This window comes from Pelodiscus sinensis, chromosome Z (assembly GCF_052426305.1).
Source record: "Pelodiscus sinensis isolate ZL-2025 chromosome Z, ASM5242630v1, whole genome shotgun sequence".
Classification (NCBI taxonomy): Eukaryota; Metazoa; Chordata; order Testudines; family Trionychidae; genus Pelodiscus; species Pelodiscus sinensis.
Window position 1 is genome coordinate 27235855 of NC_143085.1, and position 12017 is coordinate 27247871.

General features: G+C 47.2%; 1 protein-coding gene across 2 annotated transcripts in view; it reads left to right on the plus strand.

Moving 5' to 3' along the window:
• Positions 1–12017, plus strand: part of DHX37 (DEAH-box helicase 37) — a 39989-nt gene continuing 27972 nt past the window's right edge. The window contains exons 1-6 of one of the 2 annotated variants that reach the window (XM_075898475.2): positions 1–267; positions 4205–4374; positions 5953–6065; positions 6354–6681; positions 8703–8851; positions 10065–10157. In XM_075898475.2, the coding sequence (XP_075754590.2) occupies positions 216–267; positions 4205–4374; positions 5953–6065; positions 6354–6681; positions 8703–8851; positions 10065–10157 (905 nt within the window). In that variant the 5' untranslated portion in view covers positions 1–215. Of the gene's footprint in view, positions 268–1641; positions 1868–4204; positions 4375–5952; positions 6066–6353; positions 6682–8702; positions 8852–10064; positions 10158–12017 lie in introns of those variants that run through there. The other variant, XM_075898474.2, reaches the window with a different exon arrangement.

Genomic DNA, 12017 nt, shown 5'->3' on the forward strand with positions numbered 1-12017 from the left:
TTTACAAAACATTCTTAAAACTTACATATCTACCAGAGGAAGTGAAGAAACAGATCCAAACAAGTAGCCACCTATTTCACCTACTTCAAGACAGGCCAACAAGGAAAATAAGAGAACACCGCCAGTCTTCACCTACAGCCACTGGCTGAAACCCTTCCAGCTTATCACTAAAAAGGAAATTTCCTCTGCATTTGATATTTGCATTTCCACATCAAATGGTATTTATGGGACATATCCAGCCTGACTTAATTAGCTTCATAAGTACTGGTACTACAATTGATAAGTAACTGATTTTGCTGTTATATATATCCTGAATTCTGTAATTTCCACTGCAATTCATCTCATGAAGTGTGCTTTATCCACTAAAGCTCACGATCCTTCTAATATATATGTTAGTCTCTAAGGTAGGGATGTTAGTGGGTAATAGAATAGTCAACTAAACGCATGGATTCTTAGTGGTTAGTTGACTATTGCATAGTCCCCAGGGATGGGATGGCAGCCAGGGCACTCTGGCCCCTGCCGCGCTGAGCTGCTGCCTCTGTATAAGAGGCAGCAGTGTAGGGAGCCATATGGAGCTGGTCCATGAGGGGAGCCAGTTTAAAAACCAGCTCCCCACGCAGACCAGCTGCCTGCCACCCCACACTGCTGCCTCTGATACAGAGGCAACAGCATGGGATAGCAGCAGCCTCTGTCTGCAGGGGAGATCCGAGCTCCTTGCAGACTGAGGCTTTTCCAGCAGCAGCCCCTGTCCACAGAGAGCTTGGGCCCGCGCAGACAGGGGCTGCTTCACAGTAGCCTTCCCTCCCCACCCACTGTGCTGCTGCCTCTGGCAGAGGCAGCAGCACAGGGAGGGAGGGCAGGTGGCACCATGTAGTCGGTGTTGGGAGGAACTGGCTTTTAAGCTCGCTCCCCCCAGCACTGGCTCCTGCTTCCCCGTTTGCTGCCTACGATACAGCAGCAGCAAGGTGGGGAATGCGAGTAGTTGACTAGATTAACCAATAAGCCTAGGCATATCAGTTAATCTTCTAGTTAACTACTCATTCACATCCTACTCCAAGATGCCATAATAAAACCAGTGTTCTCTGTAAGCTGAGTGCTTGTGCTGGCCCCCAGGAAAGATTAAATGCCATCTAGCTGTTTAGCAGAGTGCCCACTGTGCCCAGAACCAGAAATATGTGTTTCTACTGGTGGTGCACAACTGCACATGCCTTGGTACACATGACAAAATTTATTCCACACACGGAAGGAAAAGATTAAAGGGAACACTACAGTTCTGTTGGCAATAAACACACATTTATGTGGAGGGTATTTCCCTGTAGCTGTATTTTCTCCAAGAGATGAAAAAGCCAGTTTTTTTTTCAAGAATATAGGGGAAATAGGTATATACAACCGAGAGGAAAGGAAACCCAGGAACAGTTATTGCAGCCCTACCTCTGCCCATTGCCCGCCTGCCTCCATTCCTACACTCTCCCTAAATCCTTCCCTCTTCCTCCTGCTCGTTGTCACTCCGTCCATCCATTCTCCTCTCATACCCCTCTGGATCATTCCTCCCCCTTCCCACGCACCATGCCACCCTACTCTTTCCTTTCCCCCCGCCCCCTGATAATCTGACCCTGTCGCTGTCGCGTGACGTAATCTGGCTCTGCGACCCCGGAAGTGTTTGCTCCTCGTAGCGCACGTGGGTAGCGGCCAGGCTGGCAGCCCTGTCCCAGCTTCGGACAGGTACCTTCCTGTTGGCGCTGCTTGTCCACCTCCGCCATGGTCAAAGCTCGCAAGAGGCACAACTGGAAAGCGCGGCTGCCGGCGGGTAGCGGTGGGCAGCTACAGCCGCCGCCCACTACTGAGCCTGTGCAGCTAGAGCTCGGAGGTGAGTCCGGCGCCGTTGACCGCGACGGGAAAGAGGGGCTGGAATGCGCACCACTTCCCGCCGTGCACACCAGATTGAGCGCAGGCTTGTATCCTCATCTCCGGGCACTCTCTCCTTAGTAGGCGCCCCATGCACGTTCACTCCTTCCCGAATGGGTGAACGCTTTGTACACTAAGACACTCAAGCTGGACCCTAATGTCTCCTTTTTGGAAAAGAATGACCTTGTTGAGAGGTTGAATTGCCTTTACCATTGGGTTGGGAATGAATTGTTGCCTCTTTCCTCTAGGGATGCCAGTATGTAGACAACTATACAATTAACGATAAGCCTAGGTTTATCAGTTAATCCTGTTGACTGCTCGCATTCCCATGCAGAGGAGGGAGCCAGTGCTTTAAGCACACTCCCCATGAGCACCACATCTGCTGGCTTACCCATCTTCGTGCTGCTGCTGGGAAGCAGCCCCTGTCTGTGGGACCTCAGAGCCCCTGCTGACAGATGCTGCTTCACTGCAGCCTGCATTTCTCCACCCCCCACCCCTTCCCAATGCCTCTAAAAGAGGCAGTAGCATGGAGGCAGGGGAGGGAAGGTGGCCCTTCACCCCTACCTCTGTAGGAGGCAGTAAGGGGAGTGGGCAGACAGGTCGAGAGAGCCAGCACACATGGAGAGTCAGCTTAAAAGCCAGCTCCCTGCATGTATTGGCTTCTGCCTCCTCCCCTCACCCTTCATGCTGCTGCCTCTGGGCCTGGGCCTACCACAGGCTGGGGCTGCTGCCACAAGGCAGCCTCTGTCTGCAAGGAAGATCAGGTACCCTGGGACAGAGGCAGCAATGTGGGGGCAGCAGGTGAGCTGGTCTGCGCACTGACTCCTGCCTGCCACTCTGTGCCACTACCTCTGATAGAGAGGCAGTAGTGCGGGGTTGCACGAGGCTCCTTGGGAATGGGGCTGTTGGATTCGCCCCCAGGGACTATCAAATAGTCATGTGACTGCTAAAATGTGATGCTGAAATTTTTAATTGAATTCAGTTATTCCATTACATGCTATCTAACATCTCTACTTTCCTCTCTCTTCCCCCACACCTGTCTCTCTTGTTGGGGGCCCCGAATTGCAGCAACAAGTTCCATCAGGAGAACAGACCTGGTCTCCCTTGCCTTGTTTTCGGGGTGAAACAGTAAAACTCTCAGTGATTGGATAATTGCAGCTTGTACTGACATCTTGGCTGATAACAGCTATGTGGTCCCATGTCAGTTTATCCTATCTCCCTTTTATTTTAGAGGTTGTATTCAAAATGTGTTTTGCGGCAGCAGAGCCTCCTCCCTGGAAGCTGGGTCAGCAGGGACTATTGGCCCTACTCCCAGGAAGGCTTCACCATGAGCTCTTCAGTATAAAGCTAATGTTTATACTGCAGAGCCCACAACCTAGGTAACCATGGTCAGCTTTTACCCTATTAAACTATTTTTAACATCTCTAGTTTGTATTAGTGAGGTTAATTAACAGGTATTGTGCAAACTTGTAACTGCTGGAAATTTTAGCTGTTAAACGTTTGCATGTGGGTGGAGGGGCAGGCAGGGTGCTTAAACCTTTGATAAAGAAGCAGCAATGTGGGGGCAGGCAGCTCCACAGGAGTTGATACTTTCAGGGAGCCCGCTTGAAAGCCACTTCCAAGGTGTATTGGCTTCTACCTGCACTCTCCCCCTGCACCTGCCAATGCTGCTGCCTCTGATGGTGGGGGTGGGGGGGGGGGGGGGGGACAGACAACTGCACCGGAGCTGATACTTTTAAGCTGGCTTCCCCCAAGCACTGACTTCCACCTCCTACCCCCCTGCTGCCTCTGTGGAAAGTGGTAGGAAGGGCAGGCTGCTCTGTGGGAGCCGGCACATGTGAAGAACGGGTGCCCCTGCCTCCCCTGCCCTTGCTGCTTCCGATATAGAGGCAGCAAGGGAGTAGCTGTGTGTAGTTGTTAGTATTAACTGATAAGCCAGGGCTTATCGGTCAATCATGTTAACAACTACATGCTAATAGCCCTAGTTTGTACCATCTCTTAATTATGGAAATCAATGTAGTATTCACTTCCCATGGAAGGATTATTTAGTCCAATGTTTTGATTATGAAAACTCAGCCTTTTTCATGGTGATATTCCTTTAAAAAATGAAACAGATTTTATCATGAAAGCATGCATAAGGAAAGGAGGAGCATTGTTTCCCTGTGCAGCCATCATAATGGCTTAATCAGTAATATAATTGTTGTTATTGCTCTTTTATTTAAAATCAGCAAGCTTTGCAAGAATTCTGTTAAGAATAAGCTGTTTAGGCCTTGTGACTGACAAAAACTGATACTTTCAGATGATGTGAAGTTAAAAGGAGTGGATGAAAGTAATGCCCTGGTCCTGCCATCTAAAAAGACAAAGACGAAAAAAGTAGCTTGTGATACAAAACAAGAGAAGAAGCCTTTGAGCAAAAGGCAGAGGAAAATCTTACAAAAAGTTTTAGAGCAGAAAGAAAAGAAAACCCAGGTATGTTGCATTTTGGCTTTGCTCAGTAATGGTTGAGGAAGTGATAAAGAAAACAAGTGTTTGAGTAGGATTGTTGTCAATAGGATTCCAGAGTAGCTTCTCTGGGAATATAAGCAAGTATTTTCTCCTTTATAGCATTGCCTATCACCAGCTTGAGTGAGCAGAGAAGTGTCTCTTGACCAGTGGTTCTCCAAGTGCTGTCTACAGCCGCTTCCCAGGTGGCTCCTCGTGGTGGGAGTTCACCCTCCTCCCCATGCAGTAGGGAGCCCACATTGCCACTGCAGCCTGTCTCGGCTCTTCCTCCCTGGCTGGTGGGCTCCCCTGAGGCCAGGCCAGTCCAGTTGCGTCTCTCTCCCCACTCCCGACCACTGGCAGGGTTGGGCCAAGCCTGGCTCTCTCCCTCGGGCTGCTAGTGGGTTGGACCAGGCCAAAGGTGTCCTGGCTTTCTCCCTCTGGCCATTGGGGGTTGGGCCGGACCAAGACTCTTCCCCTCAGGGAGAGACCAAGCCCACCCCAGGCCTGGCTCTTTGCCCCCTAGATCTGAGGCTGCCTCTGCTCTCCACACATCCTCTGCCCCTGCCCAGCTGCTTCCCTCCACCCTCAAGCCTTGGCTCTTTCCTCCCTTCAGCTGCCAGGGAGGGCCCTTGGGGCAAGGTTGGTCTGGTTCTCTTCTGCCTCCCCCCAACGTTGGGTGTGTGTGTTAGGGGGGGCTGGTGAGCAGGAAAGGTGTGCGGCTCCCTCCCCCCAGATCACCAGAGTGGGGAAGGGGGAGGCCCAGGAGTACAGAGGTGGGGGTGGAGTGAAGCTTCATAGCTTGCAGCTTCCGCCCATCCAACAGTGGGGCAGGAGGAGGAGAGAAGCCATGTGGCTCCCAGGGCCTCATGACTTGTGGCTTACTTCACCTTGAGCATGAGCTTGGGAGCATCGGGGAGGGCAAAAGCCGTGTGGCTCCTGGGCTGCATGGCTTCAGCCCCCCCTCCCAGAGCATTGGAGGAGAGGGGAGAGGAAAGGCCATACAGCTCCTGGCTTGGGGCCCCCCTGAGCACCAGGGAGAATGGGAGAGGAACTGCATGGCTCTGTCCACCCCGGAGCACCATGCAAGGGGGCTGCTCTGGGACCTCCCCAAGCAGCAGGCAAGCACTGGGGAAGGTGGAGGCAGGTGGGACATAGACTAATGTGGTGATGTCACTCTGTCATCCCACAGAGAAATTTTTTTTTAAATAGAGAAAGAGAGAAAATTGGGCATACATTGCCTTTTCAAGATGAGTAGTGGAGTGAAAAGCTCCAATACCCCTATTGTACCAAAATATGAGATAAAATTCCATTAATTAAAATGTAGAGAAATAAGTAGGATGGTGATTCTTGACCAACCTTGCTCGTGATTTCACTGCTGACACCTCCATAGCACCCTTTTTAACTTATTGTGGTTTTTCCCAGCCTGCAAATATAGTATGTTCTGGCCCTCTTGTGTTTACTTCAGCTAAACTCCAGTTGATTTGGTAGCTGAAAAAGATAGAACTTAAATCTTTTTTTGTCAGTACAACAGTTCTAACAGTGATTATATTTTTTTTTCTGTAGCGTGCCGAATTGCTTAGTAAGTTAAATGAGGTCCAGGCTTCTGAGGCTGAAATGAAACTTCTATATACCACTTCCAAGTTGGGTATTGGAGAGCGCATATACCAGACCAAACGGTAAACTTCGATCTGTTGCTGCTGTTGTGACTGAGGCATATTACTGCTTTCTCAGTCTCTGGTTTTGCACATAGGTCCTTCCTTCTTTCCTTCCTCCCTCATTCCCTTCCTTTTGCTTGATTGTAAGTTATTTAAAGTTAAAATAGTTGGGCAGTTGTGGTGAGAGAAGGAAAATTAGACTTATTACAACCTAATGTACTTTTGGAGGAGTAGGGTGTATCTGATCTGAAGTGTGAAAACACTGACTATATTGGCAAAAACCCATGTTGTGTAAACATTCTGTTTTAGGACAATACAAGAAGCAAGTGCCACATGTCCAGAGAAGATTAATAGTGTCAGTGGTGCAAATAAAAAAAGGCGCAGACTAGATCTGGAACTGGTGGCTGAGAAAAAGTCTGAATCTTCTGATAGTTCTGATGAGGAGGAAGAGATTAAAGAAGCAATTGAAAAGATAGCCACACACAGCTATAACTTTGGAAAGGTGGAAGAATGCATTAAGAAACCATTGAATAGTGATCAGGCTTTTCCTAACATGCCAGCTCATCAAAAAGCTGCTCATAAGCCATCTTCCAAGCCTGCAGTTTTCATCCCAGTGGACAGGTCTCCTGAGATACAGGTCAGTGTTTGTTAGTGATTCATCACAATAAACATTCTTCAAGGAGGAAAAATCAGAGTATTTGCCATCAGACTAATGCAGGCAAATACTTGACAGCAGACTTTTGGGATTCATCTGCATTAGTCAACAGTGCAGAGTGCATTTCTAGCAGTGCTTTAAGTGTTATTGATACTAGCTGTTGCTGGTTAGACATGTATGTAACATTGGTCTTTGAACTTGGCAAGCGAGTAAAGAAGGAAAGGACTTTAAATTTTGTTTTAAAACATACCTATTTGTTACTAATTCTGAATATGTAATCTGTTAATGATCTGAATCTTAAACCTTCTGATGTAATGAATTGAAAATCTTCCTTCTTAAACTGGGTTTCATTCTCCATTATGCTAACTGTAGTATTGGATAGATTTCATTCTGCAGAACTTTGAAAGGGTCCACTTATCATTGAGCAGGTATATAACAGTGGCTTATGGAACACGTTTTCATGTGAAATACTGGATGTCTGAAATGTTAAACTCAATTGAATCTTAGATAACTACATGGCATTAATAAGAGCATTGGTTTAGTTGCATGCTTGCAAGCTACCTTTTGAGAAGTCAGGATGGAATATTTTGCTGACCCTAGTTCTTGGTTGGTCTGGCAGTGTTTTACCGTTCATTGTAAAACCTTTCAGGTTTTGAAGAGGATAGAATATTACCAGAATATGCTAGATATAAGGGTGTGTTGGGGTGCGGACATGAAAGTCCCCATGGGATTGTTCCCCAATATGTTGATCTTGCCATTAACACCTGCCGCATTGGTCACTGAGGCTCCCCTCCATCCTGGTGTGCTGGGCCAGATCCTCTGATCTCCCCCAGATAAGGCACAGTGTTGGGATTACCATCCTCCTACAGATCAGTGCAGACACTGAACCACTTCAGCTCTGGGAGGATGCAATTCTAGGGCATAGTGCCCAGGAAACCAACCCCCATATGGGACCAAAATTTCCCAAATAAATCCACATTTCTTTGTGTAAAAGTTCTACACGGGGAAAGTTCATGAGGATGTTCACCCTCTTTATCAATAAAAGAGAGAGACAATTATTTACACTGGGCTTCATAGTAAACAAAAGTGTTTTTTATTGAGTACAAACTGTAAGATTTAAGTGGTTGCAAGTAAAATCAGTCAGCTCAAGTAAGTTACTATATTAAAATGAAAAGAAAACTCATAGATAGTTCTAATTCATTAAGATACTTATGGCAAGCAGTTTCTTATTCTAAAGAGAAGTTCTTATTTCAGGCATAGTCTTCAAGTCAGAGACAAACTTTTACTCCATCTTGGGTCTCCAGCCCTCTTTGTATTCCCTTGAAGTGTGTCAAGCCAGCCCAAGACAAAGGCCTGGTAGCTTTGCATTGCTTAAATGGACTTTCCCCGAAGGTGGAAATCTTTTCGTTTACATACCCCTTCCACAGAAAAATAATATGGTCAAAGTGTAATCCCAGTACCATATGGTATAGTCACATGTTTTACTAGTCCAATCACCTTTTGTCTTACAGGACAAACAAAGCTGTTTACAAGTTAAGTTGGCCACATTAAAGCTTTTTGGGGGAAAAGGGAGCACCATTAATGGCACTCACTAGCATATTTAAAACTATAAACAGTCTCATGCTCATATTTCTAACCTCTCATACATGATACCTGCACTAAAATAGGATATACAGATCCAGCCGATTGTTACATTAAAATTGACATATTACATGAAGTATTTTCTGAAAAGCATATCTGAGTTACGCATATTGATAGTCATAAGCCAGTTTTCATAAAGCATTGGGAAAGAATTATCACAAAGTGGTGTACAGCTGCTTCTGTTTCTACATTATTGGACTGTATGAGTAAATATCATTCATGACTTTGGGTGGAAAATCGTTTACTCTTTGACTTTTCATAAAGCTTTTTTTAAAACTGAACTTGACCCATTAAAAAGGCCAAGCAGAAAGAGGGATCAAGAGACACAAACTGAAATAAAGTTTCTGTTTTGTTTTCAATAGGAAGCAAGATTAAAACTTCCTATCCTTGCTGAAGAACAAGTTATCATGGAAGCCATTAATGAGAATCCTGTTGTGATCATATGCGGAGAAACTGGGAGTGGTAAAACCACTCAAGTACCTCAGTTTCTGTATGAAGCAGGCTATGCCAGGTAGGATTCTGCTCTTTTATACTAAAAATTGATGTGTTGTTTTTACTTAAGTTCCATCCCTTTCTGGTTTTAGAATTTTGTTTCTGCTTCAGACTTCTTTGTTCATGCCGTATCTGCTAAGAGCAATAGTAGTACCTACATTAGATGGTGCTGAAATGAACTTGAAGGAGAAAAATCTAGGAAACAACCATATGGGCAGGCCTTAATTTGCACAAAAATCTCTCCAGATAATTTATTTTTGAGCTTTTAAACTATTGCCTTGTTTTAAACATGACTGGTTTATTTGTCACAGTAAGGCTGTCGTAATTGCCATTAAGCATGAAAGTAGGAAAGGGGGAAAGCTGTCTCCAAGACACTCTACCTAGGTTTACTGCAAAATTGAAATAAACTCCATAATACATAGTGAAAAACCATCAAAAGCTTGCCGTGTGCGTTGGCCCCTTTTACAGTTTTAGATAGTGCAGCCAAGATGCTGCAGCTCAGTCCCATTTAGTTCCAGTAAACATACCACTTCTGCAGTATTGCCTCTCCAGCACTAGTATCTTCCCCAGAGAAGCCAGATTGATAGGGATCGCCTGGTCCTCCCAACCACCAAGGAAAACCTGATAAACCATGCCCCCAGAGGCAGCAGCGCAGAGTAGCAGCAGCCCATATCCAGGGGGAAGCTAAAGCTCCCCGCAGACAGAGGCTGTGCCAGCATCCCATGAAACAGCTTCTGTCCACAGCAAGCCTGGGTCCACTACAGACAAAGGCTGCTCTGCAGCAGTCTTCCCTGTGTCACCCCCACGCCACTGCCACTGTGTGAGGGCAAGCCAAAATGTGTGGGTAGCCAGCTTGATAGCCACTTTCCATGTGTACTGGCTCCTGTCTGTCCTCCTTGCCCTCTGCGCTGCTGCCTCTCTTTGAGGCAGTAGCACAGGGGTGGATGGAGGCAGGCAGCTCCATAGGGTCCAGTGCTCGTGGGGAGCTGATTTAAAAGCTAACTCCCCACAGGCACCGCCTCCTGCTTCCTCTTTGCTGCCTCTGTATCAGAGACAGCATGGTGAGGGTGTGGGGGAGTGAGTGTAGTCGATAGGATTAACCAATAAGCGCAGACTAATTGGTTAATTATGTATTGACTACATTGACATCCCTATTCAAAATCCACCCAGAGGAAATCCTCCTATCCTCTTGCCTACATTTGTTTGTAAAAGCTTTTTTTCTTCTGGTTTAGTTCCAATGGCATCATCGGAATCACAGAACCACGGCGTGTGGCCGCAGTATCTATGTCTCATCGGGTTGCTAAGGAAATGAATTTATCACACAGGTAAGGGCTGAAAGATCATTAGCTAACTAGGAAAGTCACAACCAATAAAATGCAGCCTATTGTTAGTATAAATCTTCTGCTGAGTGGGAGAAGTTAGAGAGATGTTATCTTGGTGTCAGATTAGCTGCAGCCTGTTTTGCTAGCCTTTCCACAGAGGAATCATAGGTAGTTTTTGTGAACTCAGCTCTGCTGCTGCCTAGAAAATCCTGTAGTGGTTTTGAAGTTCATGAGCCCTTATAGGGGCATCAGTGAATTGTTGAGGAGATGGGGAAGGAGATGTAGCTATGCTGTGTATGGGTGAAAGCAAGTGTGCCATAACATTGGGCTAGTTTAAAAGAAGCTTTTCTGTATCCTGATTCCTTAAAGGGAAAAGATATTATATAGGACAGTAGCATCCTGCATGTGCTAGAGCAGGGGTGTGTAATAATTTTTGTTGGGAGAGCCACACCAAGATTTTGGTAAGTCGTCAAGGGCCACACTTTTCTGTGGAGGGTCTAGGTTGGAGGTTGGGTGCAGAAAGGCACAAGGAGGTAAGGGACTGGGGGTGCAAGAGATGGTGTGGGGTCTGAAAGGGTGTTTGGGTGGAGAAGGTGTTGAGATCTGGGTCAGGGAATTGGGGTATAGGGAGGGAGGTTTTGGGTACAGGAAAGGATACTGGCATGGGGGAGAGGTGGAGAAAGGGCTACAGAATCTGGGAGGGAGTTGTCACCTGGGATATGGGGTGCAGAGGGTTTGGATGGTGACCTGGGGGAGGGAATTGGGGTGCAGCAGGTTTGGGGAGCCAGAGGCAGGTGCGGGCTGGGAGGAGTTTACCTAAGTGTTTCCTGGCCAGCAGACTGCAGCATCCCCAAAGCAGGTTAGACTTTCTGTGCCTGGTGCAGCCCCACAGCGCTGAAAATACAGGCTGCTTTCTCCACCTGGCTCTCAACTCTGGGTGCGGAAAGAGGCTTGTGCTGACCCAGTTTCTCAGGCCAATATCTCCGCTCTGATTGGTTGGCTGTTTCCAGCCAATATGAGCTGAGAGATTGGCTGAGGTTGTTCTTATTGGCCAGTTGTTTCTGGCCATTCGGAGCTGAGGATTGGACTGGGAGAGGGGAGATAGCACAAAGCCTCCCACTCCATACAGAGTAGAGAGCCACATGGACTGTGTTTTATACTAAAGCAGCTGCGTGGTCCGTGGATGAGATCCAGTGGCATTGTGGGCCAGATCCAGCTCCCGGGCAATATTTTGCCCAGCTCTGTGCTAGAGCCTGGGGAGTTGGGACTCAGGCAGTCTGTGATCTGCCATGTACTTTATGCTGTGGTATCAAGACATAGCTGAATTATGTTGAAGACAACGTTCTAACGAGGGAAGTAAATGATTAATGGCTAAGCCTGGTGGTGATTGGAGCAGCTTCTTATGAAGGGGACTCTTCAGCCCCGTGGGGCCTGTGGCAGGCAGGGACTGCTCTGGCCCAGTCCCTGTCCATAGTGGGCCCACCTGATTCCCCTGTAGGTTACACGCTAGCTTCCCAGGAGTGGGGCCAACAGGGACAGCTGACCTTGCTCCTAGGCAGCCAGCTATGGAGCCTGCAGCAAAGCCTTCCTGGGAGTAGGGCAGGGGGGCCAGCTGGACCCACTCCTGGAGAGGTAGCTTTGATGCAGCAGGAAAGCCTCCTTACCAGGAGTGGAGCCTGGTAGCCCTTGTCTGCCCCACTCCCAGGGAGGCTTTGCTGTGGACTATGCAGTTTACAACTTTTTTAAGCTTTATATTGCAGATCTCACAGTGTATGTAACTAGTAAGATTTTTAGCATTGGCATCCCTAGTTCTAACCTGAACTCTGACTTTCCTTCCTTTCCCAGTTTTTAACCTTTGGTCTA